Source organism: Symphalangus syndactylus, chromosome 19 (genome assembly GCF_028878055.3).
Source record: "Symphalangus syndactylus isolate Jambi chromosome 19, NHGRI_mSymSyn1-v2.1_pri, whole genome shotgun sequence".
Lineage (NCBI taxonomy): Eukaryota > Metazoa > Chordata > Mammalia > Primates > Hylobatidae > Symphalangus > Symphalangus syndactylus.
This window is the reverse complement of record NC_072434.2, coordinates 36,759,277-36,779,997: the sequence shown is the minus strand read 5'-3', so window position 1 is coordinate 36,779,997 and position 20,721 is coordinate 36,759,277. Positions and strand designations below refer to the sequence as shown.

At 35.8% G+C, this 20,721-nt stretch overlaps 1 protein-coding gene across 1 annotated transcript in view; it reads left to right on the top strand.

Annotated features, from left to right (window-relative positions):
• HMCN1 (hemicentin 1) overlaps positions 1–20,721 on the top strand; it is a 438,669-nt gene that overhangs the window by 178,387 nt on the left and 239,561 nt on the right. The window contains exons 10-11 of the mRNA XM_055234444.1: positions 2,719–2,840; positions 8,580–8,855. Coding sequence (XP_055090419.1) covers positions 2,719–2,840; positions 8,580–8,855 — 398 coding nt within the window. The remainder of the gene's footprint in view (positions 1–2,718; positions 2,841–8,579; positions 8,856–20,721) is intronic.

The following is a 20,721-nucleotide window of genomic DNA, read 5'->3' as shown; positions in this document are numbered from 1 at the left end:
TGCAAATGCATGAAGGCTGGAGTGGACTAGGCACGTGGGACAGACAGACAGGAGGAGGCCAGTATGGCTGAAGCCCATTGAGCCAGGAGGAGAAGGGGAGCAGAGAAGGTCAGAGAGGCATGGTCTGTGCTGCAGGTGGGTGACAGGTGGGTCAGAGCAGGTGTGGCGCCTGCATATAACAATCAGCAGGAGTGGGCTAGAGGGCACCAACTTTTCCTTGTGAAGTTGGGTAACTTTTTTAGACAAATACAAGTAATTTAATGATAAAAAACTAAGTAGATCTTGAAAGCTGGAGAAAAATGATTTCTGGAAAGTGTTGCCTTTCAACTTAACGTGAAACAAACAACATTTTGGGAAAATCTCTAGGAATTATTGTTTTATCAGACTTTTATACTGTTAATTCAATATCAACATAACTTCCATAAGATGTTAAATGTTTGACAGTCTCAGTTTATACAATCACTTTATGGGGAGTCATTTTAATCAAAAATTTATGGCAGGAATGTTCATCGTAAGTAGGACATTTTCTACTCTTTAAAGATTAAACTGTATTATTTCCTGTCCCTTACATAGTATATCTTAATGATTTATTTAGCTGTATATTTAATAACCAGCAACATAATTGACCGGGATATAAAATGATGAAGCTACATAGCTAGCTGGTGAAATCAAATAATTCTGTTTTATGTTTAAACAGTAACATTTTTCAAAGACACTTGAGATTCTTTAGAAACATTAATTCATTAATTCCACACAATTCCTGGGAGGTAAGCCATGAGAATTCTTTTTCTCATTTTTCCAGCTCTGTGGCCCAGAGATATGACATGCTTTGCTGACATGTATTAAGCTCTTTGGATGTGACAAGTTAGAGACAAAATTAGGCATGAGTGATGATAGACTGATACTCTAATCCTGATTCACTCTCATGTCCCTGCCCTAGATTTCCTAATAACATGAAACATGTGACTTAATGTTTGTTTATGTCAGTCACTTTGGTCACCAGGGGATGTAAGAGAGAATCCGTTTGCATTAGCAGCAGGGTGCATTTTTATTTGACGTGTTCTTTTCCCTATTCCAAAGTCTACCCTTCAGAATTTTTTTGTTATGTCCACATAGTGCTTAATGTCAACTGAGAAGGCTCCATGAAAAAGAGAATTATTTTCATGTAACATTTCATCATCAAGAAAGGAACAAGTATAACTGTAAAGAACATTCTTCAAGCATTTAGTAAACTGGTTATATGTCTTTGGACAAATTACTTGTCCTTTCTGTATCTCAACTTTCTCATTTTTTAAAAGGGATTTAGGACTCAAAGAATCGTCAGTTTCTGTTCTAAAATTTCCATCAATCTGTTTTTGATGAATTCTAATGTATGCTCAGCTTTTAAGTAGGCACTGAAGAAAACACCAAAGATGTACGTATTCCAAACCCCTACCTTGCTGAAACTTACCAGTACCTCCTAGATGATGACATTTACAAATCTGTGCGTAGTATACTCCTGTTAAGCATTGAAGATACAGCTTACATGATCAGTGTGGTATGGAGTCAAGCAGTATTCTGCTTTTATTCTGAAAGTGACAAGAAGAACCACTGGCATGTAGTGCCTACAGAATTGAGAGGAAGCAATGTTTAACTAAAGTGAATTTTCTCAGCTACTAAAACATATGGATCAATGACCTTGCTTTGTTTCTCACTTTCCTAAGGCACAGAAACCTGTTTTAACTCTTTCTTATAAACCCTAGTTGTACCAAATATGAGTTAAGAGCTCAGTAAGTTCTTCTTGGTTTTTTGATGATAAGTATGGTGTGTTTGGATGGGGAGAGATCTGGAGATATCACCATAAGGTATTATATTTTATACCACTTTCAGAATTCAGTGGTAAGTCTCCTGACTGCAGTGGGCTTTTTACCTTATCTATATCTTGACTTTTTTAAAGGTTATAAGTAGCTATAGATGATACAGGAGAAAAATTATGAAAACATTTTTGACATTTCAGCCACACTTTAAAACAGAATAATGCCTATTTTTGTAGGTCATTGAGCTCTTTGAAACAGATTAAATATCTATTACTAAGACACTTCCAGAAAATGAGAAATAATTTAAACAGTGTTAGAGAACAAAGAATAAATATTTATTAAATGAGTGAATACATAATATAGTAGAGGGATTTTTTTAACTTTAACTATAAAACTGATCATTTGTTTTCATTTCTCATTGTGAATGTAAGTTGAACGATATATGGCCTATCACCCCATGTGGAGCTTATCTAAAAGAAAGTTAAGGAGAATTTATCTTCTTAGAATCAAAAAGTAGATTTCCTACCTTCACATTTGTATATTGCCTAATTACATTGCTTTGTCTAAGATTCCTACTGACATGACCAAAAACTGGAAAAAATAAAAGCAGAGAGGATTAATGAGTATTTCTTTGCCAGCTCTGTTATCTAATATTTTGACATAGCTAGAAAATATTTCCCTAAATTTTCAATCTCTATAATTATTGTTTATGTTGTATCTTTTGCTCAGAGTAGAAAAGCCTCATTTTCTAGTGAAATATAAATGGTGTGTCATTTTAAGTTAAAAAGAACTCTGCAGTTTTATCAATTTATTTTCTTTACATTGTTCTTTTGAATGAAACTTCAAAAGAAATAGTGAATCATTGCTTTCAACTTGGTCTTATTTTATAGTAACTAAAAGTTTTCCATTTTCTTACCTCCAGAGAATCTGCCAGTGTGAACTTAGATATTGAAAAGGTCACTTTGTCTGACGAAGGTTTCTATGAATGCATCGCTGTCAGCAGTGCAGGTACTGGACGGGCACAGACATTTTTTGACGTATCAGGTAATTATCACTAATTTCTTTGCAGTTGCCCAAGTATTAATGCAGCTATGGAAATGGGATGTTTGTTAACCAGTTTGTGTTTATACAATTGTCTTTATGATTATTTTATTACTGTCTGTCTCTCCACTGAATTGAGAACTCAAATCCTGGCTTCACCATGTATCAGATACATGACTCTCCTTGGGCTAATTGTTTAAGAACTCAATGCCTTGGTTTCCCTAACTATAAAAAAAAGCATAATAACAAGAACAGTCTCTATTTCATGGGGAAACTGTGAGGATTAAATGATATGTAATATATGCAAGGCACTTAGAAGAGAGCCTGCCACATAGAAGCACTTAATAGACATTAATGATTATTATTATTATCATTATTGTCAGGGATTAATGAATAGTTTTTGAAATCATCATATACCATTTTCCTGTGAGAAAATAAAGTTTAAATGAAGGATCTATTCTAATCAATACAAGGTTAAATGTTGCTTTTTCCTCTTCCATATTCATAATGAGCAGAGCACTTTTATGAATAGATTCTGACATTTAAATTGAAGATAATAATGAAAATGATTACGTTCTAAGAACACAGGACCTCAGTGGCTACAATATTCGCACTAAGAAGGGCAGAAATAAAGCTAATTATTTTACATTCAGATAGTATGTTTCCTATGAATAGATGGGAGATATAGTTCATATTATTTTATATATGTCAAAGTGAAAAAAATAATTTTTCGCCTCATCTCACATAATTTTTAGGGGAAAAAAGACTACCATTTATAATCAATGATCAGGATTAAGCCATTTACTCGGCATTTATCTATAATTGGAAACTTTGTTTTGGCTGAATGATTTTCTTTTTTTCTTTTTCTTTTTTTTTTATTATACTTTAAGTTTTAGGGTACAGGTGCACAATGCGCAGGTTTGTTACATATGTATCCATGTGCCATGTTGATGTGCTGCACCCATTAACTCGTCATTTGGCATTAGGTATATCTCCTAATGCTGTCCCTCCCCCCTCTCCCCACCCCACAACTGTCCCCAGAGTGTGATGTTCCCCTTCCTGTGTCCATGTGTTCTCATTGTTCAATTCCCACCTATGAGTGAGAACATGCGGTGTTTGGTTTTTTGTCCTTGCGATAGTTTACTGAGAATGATGGTTTCCAGTTTCATCCATGTCCCTACAAAGGACATGAACTCATCATTTTTTATGGCTGCATAGTATTCCATGGTGTATATGTGCCACATTTTCTTAATCCAGTCTATCATTGTTGGACATTTGGGTTGGTTCCAAGTCTTTGCTATTGTGAATAGTGCCACAATAAACATACGTGTGCATGTGTCTTTATAGCAGCATGATTTATAGTCCTTTGGGTATATATCCAGTAATGGGATGGCTGGTTCAAATGGTATTTCTAGTTCTAGATCCCTGAGGAATCGCCACACTGTCTTCCACAATGGTTGAACTAGTTTACAGTCCCACCAACAGTGTAAAAGTGTTCCTATTTCTCCACATCCTCTCCAGCACCTGTTGTTTCCTGACTTTTTAATGATGGCCATTCTAACTGGTGTGAGATGGTATCTCATTGTGGTTTTGATTTGCATTTCTCTGATGGCCAGTGATGATGAGCATTTTTTCATGTGTTTTTTGGCTGCATAAATGTCTTCTTTTGAGAAGTGTCTGTTCATGGGTGAATGATTTTCTACCTGCCTTGTAGTGTTGCTATGTGTTTAACTGGAGCCTATTCTGACCTATATATTGCTGCTGTTGAATTTATTGCAATGTCTATATTTGCTTTTAGTACTGGTGTGCATTTTCTTCAGACAATTTAAGACAAAGGAAGCTTATAATTATAGGTATATCATATATTTAGAAGTCTAGGATTTGTTGTTTGCTATCAGTAAGTTCAAGGTGAACCTTAAAGCAGAAGCATGCAAGTCAGACAAGCATGTTCTTCTGCAGTTAAACTATTTGTATTCTCTTACTGCTAGAAAAATAAAGTTTGTCTTCTGAAACAATTTAGCAAGTTGACATACATCACAAACTATTCATTTTTTCGTATCCAATAATTATGAAAAGCACTGGAGTCATGTCAACATTCCTCAGCTTCTGGGAAAACAAACACTCAAACACTTGAGTATTTTTCCCAGCAATACTTTTTAGGAGAAGGACAACAGGGAAAGAGGTTTGAGTGAGTTGATTCAGACATCTTACATAAATAACTGGGAAGTGCCAGGAAGAACTTGTGAACTGACTGTCATGAATTGGGCTTGACGGTGTCAGGAACTTCCATATGTGTATTCTACACATGCCCTTCTTGTAGCCATCTGTGATCTGTGCCAGCCGGACAATGGAATAACTAGGAAATTGTACTGTGCCCGAGCTGATTTTCAGGGAATTGTTTTCCACTCAGTCAATTTAAAAAGAATAGGGCAGAAACAGTGATGGCAAGGGCAATGATTATAACAGCAGAAGTCAAAAGTGAGTGCCCCTTTGAACTTGAAAGAATAGACATTTTTTTCTGGGTTAGCTGTTACCTACACCAGCCTTTAAGCTCCATCCACTTCTGAATTTCCCTTAGCCTAGGCTGAGGTCCCAGCTCAGCCACCCCACTATAACTACTTATCAGCACACTGGAATCAGGTGCAAATTCACAGGATAATTAGATCTTATATTTTTAAAGGTGTATTAGGAAACAAAGCATTATTTAATACTAATATTCTCATGCCATTGTGGGTATTATTTTATAAAGTCAAGGAACACCCAAGAGCAGTTTAAAGAAAAGCCCAAGTTCTACCAATATGTTGCATCAATTTTTGCCAGCACTTTTTTTCTAGTTGACATGTTTGAGGACTTTTGGTTCAATTGAAATATTGGTTATTGGGTTATTGATTGTTTTAAATGCACAACAGGTGTAGAAAGCGTTGTTCTTCTCTTTTATTGAATATAAACACATAGAATCTAATGAATAAAACTGCAGAAGCATGAAAAACTTATTCTTTTCATTACATTTGGTAGTTTAGTTTGATACTAAGTTATATTAATTATCTGTACTGAATTGTTTTACTAACACAATGACCTTCACCCAATACACACACACACACACACACACACACACACAGGGTACTAAAATTCTGAATTTAGGTAAAATTCTGAAGAGAGAAAACTTGTCAAGGGCATGTCAGTGACAGTAAACCTTAAATTATAATTACAGAATATTCTTTTAGAAAGGCTAAGATTTGGAAATAATCTTACACCACCTTATCATTTGATAGCTAAAGAAGCAGAACCCAGAGAAAGCAAGTGACCCATTTATGATCAAAAGGGTAGATAGGTAGTAAGATGTAGATTCCTGGCCTCCTGATTCTCAGTCTCATGGTCTTTACTTAATGTCGAAGCCTATGCTTGTCACCTTTCCTCCCTCATTATTGAGGTTTCCTTTCTGCTACCCTAATCCTAGCCTGCTTTCACTCAGGAATGGCTGCCCTTTGTACTCCTAGAACAGGTTATTTCTGATAATCTGTAATCTTGGCCTCCTTCACAAACTGCTGTAATTCTCCCTCATCACTCCCCTGTTCCTACCAAATTTATTAACGTATGCCTAAATATTTCAGTGTGTATAATATTTATTGTCTTGAGGTATTTATGCAGTGGTGGTGTCGTATGCCATTATTTCAAATCTCATCCGCTCATGTATGTTGTTAGAAAGTTGGCATGTACTTATTTGAATTTATGTTTGAAGAGGAACTAGAATCTGGGGTGGAGTTTTCATGCAAGAGGGTTTTTGGAGAGTTCTGTAGGGAAAAGCACCTGTAAGGGGATGAAGGAAGTGGAAGAAGAGGAACTGTGCTACAGTTGCAGCAAGGGCCTACAGGCAGCTCTGGAGCTGGGAGGGCCCTGAATTGAGCCAGGAGAGCTGAGTCTTTCTTCCTTCATTAAGAAGTAATTGGATGTGGGCAGCACTGGAAAGGGGGGTCTAACCTTCAGCATGTTCGTTTCATAGGGATCTGAGAGCTAGAAGGAGTCTTTATGATAAAGTAATCATCTTATTTTTCAGATAGAAAAACTGAACTATTAATATCACTAAATTGGCTTATCTAAAGTCACACAACTAATTAGGGGTAGAACTAGGTGGCCTATTATTACCAAATTTAGCAAATTAAAAACACGGGATGCCCAGTTAAATTTTAGTATCACATATATGTCACTCAAATATTGCACGAGGCATATTTGTACTAAAATATTATTGTATTTGCATTTTAACTTCAGATTTAACAACGTGTCCTGCATTTTACCTGTGAACCCTAGCCAGACTCCAATCAAAGCTTCCCTTGTCTTGTATTCTTTCCAATGGATTCACTAGCTATTTTCGTAAGATATTTTAAAAAAACATAACAAAATAATTAAACATTATTTTTATAACTTAAAATAGCATATACTACTTAGAAATAGTTTGGAAAACAATGATAAATATAACAAAATATGGAAAACACACATATTATATCACTCAGAGATAACCGCTGTGGTTTTGGTGCATTTGTTTCCAGTCTTCATTCTAGGCTTATGATATTAATCTGTGCTCATATATAGTTTTAAATAGCACAGGGATAAAGTTTGATCTTGAATATTTGACACACTTTCGTATTAAACTAAAACAGACACATGAATTTCTAGCTAGCATAGATCACTGCAGTTTTTATTGTTGCATTATTTATAATGTATTGCTATAGGAGATCATTTTAAAGCATTTGAGCAGAGAGAGCTTTGGAGAGAGAATTTAGATTCACTCTCAAAACTAACTAGAGCTAACACAGGAACAGAAAACCAAACACCGCATGTTTTCTCTCATATGTGGGAGTTGAAAGATGAGAACACATGGACACAGGGAGGGGAACATCACACACCAGGGCCTGTTGGAGGGTGGGGGGCGAGGAGAGGGAACTTAGAGGACAGGTCAATAGGTGCAGCAAACCACCATGGGCACACGTATACCTATGTGACAAACCTGCACGTTCTGCAGAGGTACCCCGGAACTTAAAGTGAAATAATAAAAAGAACCAACTAACTAGAGAAACATGTGATTCTTTGCAGAAATGTTGGTTAAATATTTAATTAGTAATTGGCCTTTGGCCATATCTGAAACACATGTGTCACTCAATGCCTTTTGTGTATATGGCTCTATGTGTACAATTTTATTAATGGTCTGTTCCTACTGTTCACCCGAACTTCATAAATCAAACTGTTCCCCATTTCTGCTTGAACATTTATGTTACTCTTCTGTTGTCCTGTGTTTTGTTAATGAGACTGTAACCTCCCTTAAAGATGATACTGTCATTTTCATGTCTACTATCCTTTGTGTGCTATTTTCTTTACAATGCTAAATGCATATTTTTAAAATCTAAAAGTTCGCAAATGCTATTCATCAATAAAAACTTTGCCTCATTTTACAATCCTCAATTAGTCAAGTTATACTCTTTTGCCATGCCTCTTTGACTCTCATGTCTATAATTTATAGATTTGGCTTGAGTATCCTTTGGTATATAAATGTGTACTACTTTCTAAAGCATCCTTTAAGTGGTAATTTTGAGGGGGCTCATAGACACATGCATTAATCGAGTAAGTTCTGTTGCACTGCATCTTTCCTACTGGATGTTCAGTACCTACTTATTCAGTTTTAAAACCACATCTGTAAGTGAGCAAAATGGCTTTTAGGTCTCTTGATTTGAATTTTTTGATTTCACACAGAGCCCCCTCCAGTCATCCAAGTGCCTAACAATGTTACAGTCACTCCTGGAGAGACAGCAGTTTTAACGTGTCTCATCATCAGTGTGGTGGATTACAATCTAACCTGGCAGAGGAATGACAGAGATGTCAGACTGGCAGAGCCAGCGAGAATTAGGACCTTGGCTAATCTGTCATTGGAGCTAAAGAGTGTGAAATTCAACGATGCTGGAGAGTATCATTGTATGGTTTCTAGTGAAGGTGGATCATCAGCCGCTTCAGTTTTCCTCACAGTGCAAGGTACAGTGCTTTGGTAACTTCCGAATTATGACATCTTTCTGTCCTCTTTTTTTAAAATTTTTGTCCTCCTAGGTTGGCTATCTGAGAGTGAGAGTATCTACCCAAATAATTACTGTTTAGAGTGATAGAATGCTTACCATACTCAGTGGTCTACGGCCAACAAAACTGGAAACTAAAATATCACTAACAAATAGGTAACTTTAATACAATCACAACTAATCGTAGTAGTTGAAGATATTTATTTTAAAACAATATAAAAATTGTCTCTGGATAAATTAATACTTTTAAATTCTTTAATCCATCTTGTGGATTTTTTAAAAAAATACTAATTTTATTAATAATTGGTCAAAAAGCAATTTCTTCCCAATTTAAGTACTGTAGTTTTGCATACATAACCAATTTACCTTTTATTGTTCAATTGTTTAGTAATTTCTCACTAATACTTTAAAATAAAGCTTTAAGATGCTTCTCATCTTGGTGAAATTTTATTGAAACATAAGCAGTTGTTTTTAACCTTATTTGTCTTACACACACATGTACACACGCGAGTGCCTGTTGAAAATAAACTAATTGTGAGCCAATTTTGAATTATGTATACATTGACAACTATATGTTCCAATAGTTGAAAACAAGTTTATGGGCGATGTGATTAATGGCTACTAAATATATATTATTCAGGACCATGAAATGACGATCAGAAACCACTCCAAAGTTTCTCTTTCAGTGGAAACATATTTGGCTTCTAAATGTCTATAGACCAGCAGGGAGTCTTAATGTAATGAACAAATTACTGCTGGCGGTTTTTCTCTGTTAAGCTGAAAGGTTCAGTTGCTGCCTCAGCAGAATATTTTATTTCAGTTCCTTGATGTGGGAGACTGATTGCATCAGAATTGGGTCTAGCTATTTGATTGTGGTATTAGAAACAACTTTATAACATGCCTGAAGTAACACTCTCAGGTAACTTTTTAGCAAGGTTACCTAAGAAAATGACCATTCAGTTTCAAGGCTAAATCTTAGAATGTTATTAATGACAGAAAAGCGAAACTACCATGAGAATTAACAAAATGGTTGACATCTGATTATAGTTTTCCCCTTGGTAGTTGAAATATATGCTGCAATCAGAATGTGTGTCTTTTGTTAGTTGATCTGGGGAGTCGTCTAGGGAAATGTTGCTTTTGTAAATGATTCACCACATTTCCACGTGAAACTGCCTAGATAACATGAGTCGATCCAAGTTCTAGCAACTTGGGTTACTAGAACTCTGGAACTATTTTACCAAACTGATTGTTTCAGATAAAATAAGTGCTAATGGACTTCTGAAATTTGATCTTGGTTCTTTAGTTGAAGTCCCTTAGAATGAGATTGTAAAATAAAATCAGAGCCTTCCTTGTTTCTGCACGTTAACGTTATAGTCCATAATTTTTCTATTCAGTGCATTAGAGCAGTGATTCTCAAACTTCCATGAGTAAAGAATTACCCAAGGACTTTTTAAAAAATGCAGATTTCTAACCCCACATCAAGAGATTCTGTTTCCATAGGTCTAGTGTGTGGCCTGGGAATCTGCATTTTAACAGACTTCTCAAGTAGTTCCATGGACATTTTCTGAAAACAGCACATACATCCATTCTACAGAATGAACCATATGATCTAGAAATGCGTATCTTTAGGGGAAGCTCTTGACTCTCTTCTTGCTGGTAAAATAAAGCCATTATTATCCAACAATTTTAAAAAGTGCTGAGGTAAGATGTTATATAATACACAAAACATAAATATAAAAAACATGTGACAGTACATTATTACTGGGTAATCTGTATTAGTGGTGTAAATCTGTCTAGAGGTGTTATTTTATGGCCTGTCTAGTTGGCCTTGAGTTTGAGGGGCCAATTTGATGATAAAGGATATTTCAAAAATCTAACAAAAGTATACTCTAGAATTGATAATACTGCTTAGTAACAATAAGAGACTTTTGCTCATTGTAGCTATCTAAATGTATTATTTTATGGTTGAATGTACTACTGAAAAGCTATGGGTATTTGATGAAGTAAACTGCCATACCTAGAGGTAAAGTTTATGATAATATGAGAGCTGATAAACTATTGACATTAAATCTTACATTACAAATTAATTTCACTTTAATGCAGTTAAATCTTTTTTAAAGCAGAAATAACAAATAGTTTTAGAAAACTTAAAAGACAAACTAATACTTGGATTGAATACATACTTTAGGAATAGTTTTCTTGTTTAAAGGGGAATCAGTAGCTTAATTCACAGCCTCATTTATGTTGTTATGCTTCCACTGGTATGTTTGGGAACTAGTTCTGTCTGAAATACTTTTAAGAGTTAAAAATCTAGATTTTACAAGTTTTTGTAGTGATTTTACAAAATATAATTAGCAAGAATTTTCTTCTTTAAGATAGTATATGTCTAGTATTGCAGCCCTTCTTTACCTGACAATAAATTATATATAAAGACTTCAAAAAGACAAAGCTAAAGAATACTAAAAACTAGCAGCAATTAACAGCAGCAAAAATCCTAGCAGGAATTTTATATGTATTACATATAAATATTTTTTATTATGTAAATATGTATATAGAATATTTATCTATATTTTAAGATCGCTGGAATGAAAATCTTGACAGTGCTCCATCCTTTTTCTGTTCACATGAAAGTAGGAAATATCTTTGTCCTTGTTTCATAGTTTGCTCCAAAAAGAAAATGTTACTCTTTGAAGAAGCCAGAATGCTGTTTTCTTATACTCATTAATAGTTCTAACTATCCAAATTAGGAAACTAGCAGGACAGAAAATGAACAGGCAACCTGGTTCCAGATAGAAAATTGTAACCTTGGATATATGTAACCTGGGAGGTATGTTTCCCACCAATGAAAATATTTGAAAGCAAGAGAAACATCGATATGAGTGTCAGTTAGGAATTTTAGAAATAGATGGTAGCAAAGGGGAGCATCACATCTCAGCCAAAAGAGCTCCATAGATGAGGACTGGGCAAGGAGCCATGTACATCAGACTCTCACTCAGCTGCAGAGCTGAAAAGGGGGGTTCAGCTCCTCCAGAACAGAAGCAGAGTGAGAATGAAGTCAAGTCCATCCAAACACTTTATTAAAAGACACTAGTTTTGGATGAGTGTCACCTCATTTGAAGATGAATAAACAGAAAACTATCAAAATAAATGAAACAGTGGAGGGAAAATGAAGCATAGGACTTAAGTAGAAATACTGAGGAACAAAACAAGGTGGTCAGGGAATACTTAGAAGAAATGGATGCTTTGAAAGCAGCTTATTCTAGAGACTAGGGGAAAAATATTTGGTCTGCCCATTGTCTTTCAAAAAGACTTCAATGCTTTTAGATGACAGTGTATATTCATATGGTGTCTTAGTCTGTTTTTTGCTGCTATAACAGAATACTTGAGACTAGGTAATTTATAATGAACAGAAATGTATTGGCTCACAGTGCTGAAGGCTGGGAAGTCCAAGATCAAGACTGGGGCATCTAGTGAAGGCCTTCCTCCTGCATCATCGCATGGTGGAAGGCAGAAAGACAAAGAGAGCAAGAGAGCAAATCTACTCCTGTGAGCTTTTTTTTTATAAGGGTATTAACGTTTTCATGTGGGCAGAGACCTAAACATCTCCCATGAGGCCTCATCTCCCAACGCTGTTGCATTGGAGATTAAGTTTTCAGCACACAAATTCAGGGAGACACATTCAAACCATAACATAAGGCAAGAACTGGCTAAGACAAAAGGACATTAATAAGTGGAATAGGCTGGACGCAGTGGCTCACGCCTGTAATCCCAGCACTTTGGGAGGCCGAGATGGGCAGATCATGAGGTCAGGAGATTGAGACCATCCTGGCTAACATGGTGAAACCCTATCTCTACTAAAAATACCAAAAATTAGCCAGGCTTGGTGGCACACATCTGTAGTCCTAGCTACTTGGGAGGCTGAGGCAGGAGAATCGCTTGAACTTGGGAGGTGGAGGTTGCTGTGAGTCGAGATCGCGCCTCTGCACTCCAGCCTGGGCAACAGAGCGAGACTCCATCTCAAGAATAATAATAATAATAATAATAGTAATAATAATAAGTGGAATGGAAGAAGTCAGAAAAGATTTGATTTTAAAAATGCAATATTTTAGTGCAAACATGTAGTAGAGGCACTAAAGAGGAGAATTTATACTATATAAAAAATCATGGATGTGGTGCATAAATTTGAGAAGTCTTTCAGAATATTGAAAATAACTAACAGTTGAATAATATGATTTTTTAAGTGGAAATTAAAAACAGAAGTTTAATCTAAAATGTATAGGAGTTTAGGGAACAGAGATGATTGAAACTAAAGAAATAGTCCAAGATATAATTGAAGAAAACTGTTCTAGGGACAAAAAGTTGTCTTGAGTGAATAGATTAACCAAGGTAAATGAAGGGAGAACTTCATCTAGACACATCCTGGCTGAATTTGATATTACTGGTAGGAAGAATCTGCTCATTCCCCATAAGCATATGACCAAACCCATTGTAAACAGAAAGATAAAATCAGATTTGTGTCTGACTTCTTATGCTAAAAGCTAGAAGATAATTGCAGTGGATATTTGTCATAGTTTTGCTTTTAGGGTCTGAATACTTTTCCTAATTTGTGGAGGAATTATTTATTATCTTGGTGGGAAGCAGAAAACAAGTGAGGTCAGATAATTCATTTTCCTTATTCCCTAGATCACATGACCCACAGCCAGCCACTCCTATGCTCCCAGTGGGACTTTGACTCTTGCCAAAACCACGAACACTTAAAAAAATTCCAATTTTTGGCAGCATCATGGAATTTAGAGTCCAACAGCAGAAGCAAATGTCCCAGTGGCCCTTCACCATCACTTTAACAGACTGATGTTGGCTGTGTTCTCAGCGGTCTAGCCACACCATTTCTACCTGATATCCAGTTTCCTTTTGATTCTGTACCTCAAAAAAATTTCCCCAATGAGTTCCTTTTCTGCTTAAGTCAGCCAGCCTGGTTTCTGTTGTTTGTGACTGAGAATTCCAACTGACACAATAATAAGAAAGATGCAAGTAGTTTTGAAAAAAAAAGGAACCCAAGAATTTAATCTAGTTAAGTTGTCTTTCCCTATGAAAAGCCATCAAAAGGATATTCTCAAATATTCAAGGGTTCAGTAAAAATACCAAACATAGCTTTCTTAAAATGATTTATTAAAAATGCAACTTAACTGCTTGAAGTAGATCTTAAAAAGGAAAAACAAAAAATCAAAATTGGAGAGGCCATGGTATGAAGAACTGGTGAACTTCCCTCAGTGGCTATTATCAGGCTCATTACCAACTCATCAAAAAAGCTTTGGGAAGCAAAGCTAACCTCAGAAACTATGGCCGTTTGAATCAGCCACACTGATGAGCATGTGAGAACGTGAATGAATTGATATGCTTACTTCATTATGAGAATTCCTTACCACGAGGATAATGGTATAATTAGACACAGGAAATTCCCCAGGAAAGGAATCCCCTTTCAGCGTTTACCACAACACTCAGAAGTCCAGCTATGCAAACAAACAAATGGAAGCCAACACTGCTATGCTAGGAGAAAAAAGATAACTAGATTGATTTATATAAAACGTGTACATGATTGTTTGGGGGCAGCAGAACTATAAGTGACTTTTTGACTTGTAGTTTTTTTGTTTTTCTTTTTTAAGATCAAATTCAGGCAGTTAATTTGCATTTTTCATAAATCATTTCATACTTTACTTGAAAAATTACTTAAATGGATTATTTTTAAACTTTGTGTAAATAGGATTTAAATTTTCTTAAATGCTCACATTAATTTTATTAGAGGGTTGAATTATGTATGAGTAATTTCTTCTCTTTGTTTTCTAGATATTGAGAATGTGCCTTATCACTTTTGTATTTAAAATAATTGAAAAAATAAAAGACAGTTTAAAAATAAGAAATAACTAAGAACACAAATTAACAAATAATGCCTCTCAAAAAGAAAAGCAACAGCACTTAAGATAAAAATAGATTTTAGGTCAACTTATAAAAAGAAACATCTCCTATCTGCTTTATATAAATGGAAGTATATTATAAAGTAAGGATCTAGTGATATATTCCCTTAAATATTAAAAAGTTGAGTTTTAAAAAGTTTATTTTAGAGAAAATAATTCTTCCCAAGGTTTATTTGTAGGCAGCTCTAGTTCTGTTAGGTATAGAGATATGACAACAGTTTCACCACTGCATGTTGAGTGGTATAAGTTCTTTTCAGTACAGTGGTAAAAGGGCTTTTTTAGTACAAATAACTGAGGTATGGTATCAGCTTATGCCACAAAATTATTGCTTTTCAAAATGACTTAAAGCTTTTTTTAAATATATTATCTTAACAGTAAGAGAAACTAACACTTTATGTAAACATAAAATAAGATGATACTCAGCATGCTGTGGTGGCATCTCTTACTAACTTCAGCTTTCATGTATTAATACTTTGATTTTCTTTGTCATGTTCCTTTTCACTTATTAAAAAAAAACTGTCATGGCTAAGTTTTTTTCTCTGATAGAATAATCTATGAACTGCTTCACCTCTAGAGATGAACCTATTTTAACTTGCTTGTGCAGGATATGTTTTAATTCTGGTTACTAATGAGCTAGTCTCTCTGAGTTGCTGTTTCCATATGTAGAAAAAATAGACCTTCTTTCTCTTTGGCTGTTTTCTTGCATCTTTGTGCAAACTTGGCCTTTGCCCTCAAAGAATATTATAGCACACTCCCAAATCATGATTGCGGCAGAACTTAACTTTAATAAAATTCTATTGACAGAGAAGTTTACTTTTGAGAAGCCTGGCTAATGTGATTTATTTCTTACAGTTGCTAGTCATCTAGAAGCTTCTTTAATCAAGCTACATATTTTTCTTCTCTGAACACTTTTTTTTTTTTTTTTTTTTTTTGGAGACGGAGTCTTGCTCTTGTTGCCCAGGCTGGAGTGCAATGGCACGATCTTGGCTCACCCCAGCCTCTATCTCCCAGGTTCAAGCTATTCTCCTGCCTCAGCCTCCTCAGTAGCTGGGATTACAGGCATGTGCCACCATGCCAGCTAATTTTGTATTTTTAGTAGAGACAGGGTTTCTCCATGTTGGTCAGGCTAGTCTCAAACTCCCGACCTCAGGTGATCTGCCTGCCTTGACCTCCCAAAGTGTGTATTTTTAGTAGAGACAGGGTTTCACCATGCTGGCCAGGCTCATCTTGAACTCCTGACCTCATGATCTGCCTGCCTCGGCCTCCCAAAGTACTGAGATTACAGGTGTGAGCCACTGCACCTGGCCCTCTGAATACTTTTTAAAAAGTATGAGATGTATTTAAAAATGGTAAGTTCATGGAATTTGCTTTAAGACCGTTAGTGTTGAGATGACCTCGCTTGGTCTTCAGAATGGATTACTTATAACTATTCCACTTGGGAAGTTTATCTCATATCTATAACATGTCAGAAGTTATTGTACACATTTTAAAAATCTATGTGGTACTTAACAAGCATCCACCACATGGAGTTATTTCTAAATTAAAAAGTGTCAAAAAGCAGTCAAACTTAAAATGTCAAGTTAGAACATCTGACTGTACAAACGTTCGTATTTGAAAGCTTAAGGATCTGGAATTTTGTAGGACTGTGTTACAGAGTAAGTCCTTTAAATTCCTTCTGAACCAAAATGAGGTCTATGAAAAGGAATAAATGCAGAATTTCAATTGATAACTAAATTAAATTTTCTTGTAGGAAAAATTTGGTATTCACTTAATTTCTCTGCCAAATGTAATCTACTGTCTCCATGGTTAGAGGCAAGTTTCTGTTATAAAACATTCCAATTTCATGCAATAAAATGTATGAATGAATATCATGTTTCAGTTACTTTTGCCTTTCATCCGAGGAATCTATGTACTATAAAGATGTTAGAGCACTTTAATTTTAGGTGAAAAGAATGATCTCTCTAAAACTTAAAGAAGAGAAATATTAAAGTGTCTTTAAATAGAACTTATAAGGAAAGACTAAAGAATTAGACTTATTTAGATTATAAAAGACAAAAAAGGACTGGGTGCGGTGGCTCATGCCTGTAATCTCAGCACTTTGGGAAGCAAGACGGGCAGATCACTTGAGGTCAGGAGTTCTAGACCAGTCTGACAACATGGTGAAACTCCATCTCTACTAAAAGTACAAAAATTAGCCAGGCGTGGTGGCACATGCCTGTAATCCCAGCTACTCGGGAGGATGAGGCGGGAGAATCACTTAAACCCTGGAGGCAGAGCTTGTAGTGAGCCGAGATCATGCCACTGCACTCCAGCCTGGGCCACAGAGTGAGACTCCATCTCAAAAAAAAAAAAAAAAAAAAAAAAACCAAAAAAAAGAAAAAAAGGATATGAATGACTTAATAAGTAATTCAAGTATATAAGAAAATTGTTATAAAGAAGTGATACACTGTGGACATTTTAATTTTCAGCAAAAATAGACCATGTGAATATATGTATTCGGCCAAGTCTGATGGCTCTAAGTGAGCTAGTGGAAAAGATATCTAGGTGTTGGAGAGGTTAAATGATAGAATGCAGTAGCAGGGAAAACGATACTCCTTTCTCAATGCATTGACTGCTGGGAAAAGAGGTCAAATGAGCAATCAGCAAACATATCAACACACTGAATTATTTAAAGAAAGCTACCAACTAACTTTTTTAAAATTTTGGGAGTTCATAGCATACTTTACATCATCTAATCCTCACAGACGGCTGTTATTTACTATGGTCAATTTCAATTTACAGCACTTCTACATGTGTAAATTTTTTTTTTCCACACCAACAACCAAATCTCCAACTCTCTAGGCCCCAACTGGGTGTCCACCAATTTAATTCAATTCGGAAATCAACTCATTTAGCATGAGACCCCACAGGTTAAGGGCTTAATCCCACAAAACTGCACCTACTTTAAATGCCAATCACAAGCCCTGGGCTTCCTATACTTGTGATTAAGCAGGTATGAATCGAGGGTTCCCATAACCACCTATTCAGGTTCAATAATTTGCTAGGATGGCTGACAGAACTCGAGGCATTTTATTTACTTTTTTTTTTTTTTTAAATAAAGGATACTCCAAGGGGGGGGGGAAAGCTGTTTTTCGCTCTACTCACATACCACTCAATACAACATTTCTGACATAGGATGTTTACCAGTTTATTAATAAGGATATCATAAAGGACACAGAGAAGCAGCCAGAGGAAGAGATACACAAGACAGGGTCTTGGAAGGATCTGGATGGCAGGAGCTTCTGTCCCCATGGAGTTGGGATGTGCTACTCTCCTGGCACATAAGTAAAGTGTTACCCTGAGCTCCGAGAGCCACTCTACAGATTGATTGAACCTGACAAGGCGGTTGTGGGAACTCTTGATTTACAGCTGGTTGGTCAGAAGTATAGGTGACAAACTGTGACTTATGATTGGTATCTGAAATGGAGGCACTTCACTCCTTGTGGGACCGAGCCCTTAACCTGTGGGATCTGATGCTATCTCCAGGTAGATAGTGTCAGAACTGAATTAAATTAGAAGATACACAACCGTTGTCTGCTGTAGAATTGCTTGGTGTGTAAGGAAATACCCCCATACATCTGGTGTCAGAAATATTCTGTTGAGTGGTATTAGAGTAGAGGGAAAAAATAGTTTTTTCCTTCCTTGTAGATATGACTCAGGTACAGTCAAATGGAAGTTGTGCATTGCACAAAGTATACGGGAGGTGGGCAGCACGGAACTTTCATGCCATCTTCAGCCATTACACCCTCCCAGCACCTCAATGTGTTCAACAGCCCAGAAGCTCTCTGAAGCCCATAGTTTAGTGTTTTTATAGAAGTTCCATTATGTAAGTAGGATTAAATCATTGGCCATTTGGTTATTAACTCAATCTCTAGCTTCAGTACCCTACTCAGAGGTGAGGGGATGGGGATGAAATTTCCAACCCTATAACCCTTCATCTTTCTGGTGACTAGCACCCATCCTAATGTTATTTAAGAACCCGCCATCCACCAGTCATTTATTAGCATACAAAAAGAAACTCATCACTCAGGAGATTCCAAGGGTTTTAGGAACTCTGCAAGGAACCAGGACAAAGACCAGATGTATGTTTTTTATATCACAAGATCACATTATTGCCCCAAGGAAATAGAATCTCTGAAGGATTAGCGACTTTTCCTAGGTTACAAAGCCAACAGGTGGCAGAGTACCTATCTGAGCTAGTTATTTCCATTATTCTGCATTGTATACAGAAGTTTCTAGATATGCTATTAACAGCTCTAAAGAACAGGTAGATAAAGGAAAGTGGAAAAAAAAAGAAAAGAAATGAAGGGTTCTTGGTTATTAACAGATAAGTGAGAGTACTTACCAAAAACCCTATGTTCTCGCTTATAAGTGCAAGCTAAGCTGTGAGTATACAAAGACATACAGAAGGATAAGATTGACTTTGAAGACTCAGAAGGGAGAGGGTAGGAGAGAGGCTAGGGATAAAAACACTCAGGTGATGGGTGCACTAAAATCTCAGAATTTACCACTGTATAATTCATCCATGTAACAGAGATCCACTTGTATCCCAAAAAATATTGAAGTAAAACTTAAGAAAAATAGAAAAGGTACAAAGTGGGTGCAAGTCCCTATCTTGTGAGTAAAGAAAATGGATATGACAGCATTGTGTGTAATCACAGCTCAATTTTAATTCCCTACCACTCTTACTCCTCCTTTCTCTAGAGCTTTATAGAATGGACCAGGTATATGGCAACAGTTTGGTGAACCCTTTGACTTAAATTGTGGTAGAGTAGCTGCTAAGGAGAGTTCTGGAGGAGAGGGAGCTGTAAATATGCTACCCAAACAAGCATGCAGAGAAAATATAAGATGACTAGACAGTATACTCCATTAAGTCAGAGCTAGATTTTATTCAGTTTTGTGTCTTCAGTGTGTAACATAATACTTAGTACCCAATATTGCATGCAGTGCATGTCTGTGGGAAGACAATGAGAAGCAGAGTGTTTAGGCGTAAGAACATTTGCAAGTATGGAAGCTATTTATGTCCTAATGTGTACTAAAAATTTTTGGTTCAAATTTCCCCTAAACATTGTTTAATATTTTTTGTGTTGTTATTTTATAAATTAATTGTCCAACTAAGAAATAAATTATATTACTAAAGATTAGATACTTGTTGTATGTAACAACATAAATAACTTGCTATTTTTAATATATGATGAAGGGGCTATGATATTTGACTATTATAAATTAAAATTGAATTAGAGCTAATATTACAAAGGAGGACTATTTATTTACTGCATCTGAAGAAAGGTGTGATATGTCAAAAACATTTCGTTAATGAGAATGCAAAACTGGTAGATAATGATTGTGACAATGAGATCTTTATTTATGCTATGCCCCTAGGCACTACCTCATTCATACTATGTAGTAGGAGTATCTTTTTTCCATAATAACAAAACAAATACTTAAATACATGAAGCACCTTGATTACAAACCCTTGCTAGAAAAGGTTAGAGCTGGTGTCTTATTTGTTCATTTGTTTATTCATTTATTTATTCACAAAAAAATTGTCAGGCTTTGTGCTTCTTGCTGATGATATAAATGAGGAGAAAACAACATCCATCTCCTCAAAAAGTCCATAATGTAATCAAGGAAATTAGGCAATAACACCAATAAATATTTACAATACGATGTCATAAGAGCCATATTAGGGTACTACCGGAGCTTTTAATTCTGTCTCAGAGTGATGAGTTGAGATTGAGAAGGGCTTTGCAGAAGAGATTATGTCTCAGCTATCCACTAGAAGATGAGTAAAAGGTAGAAGTCTTTGCTAGGAAG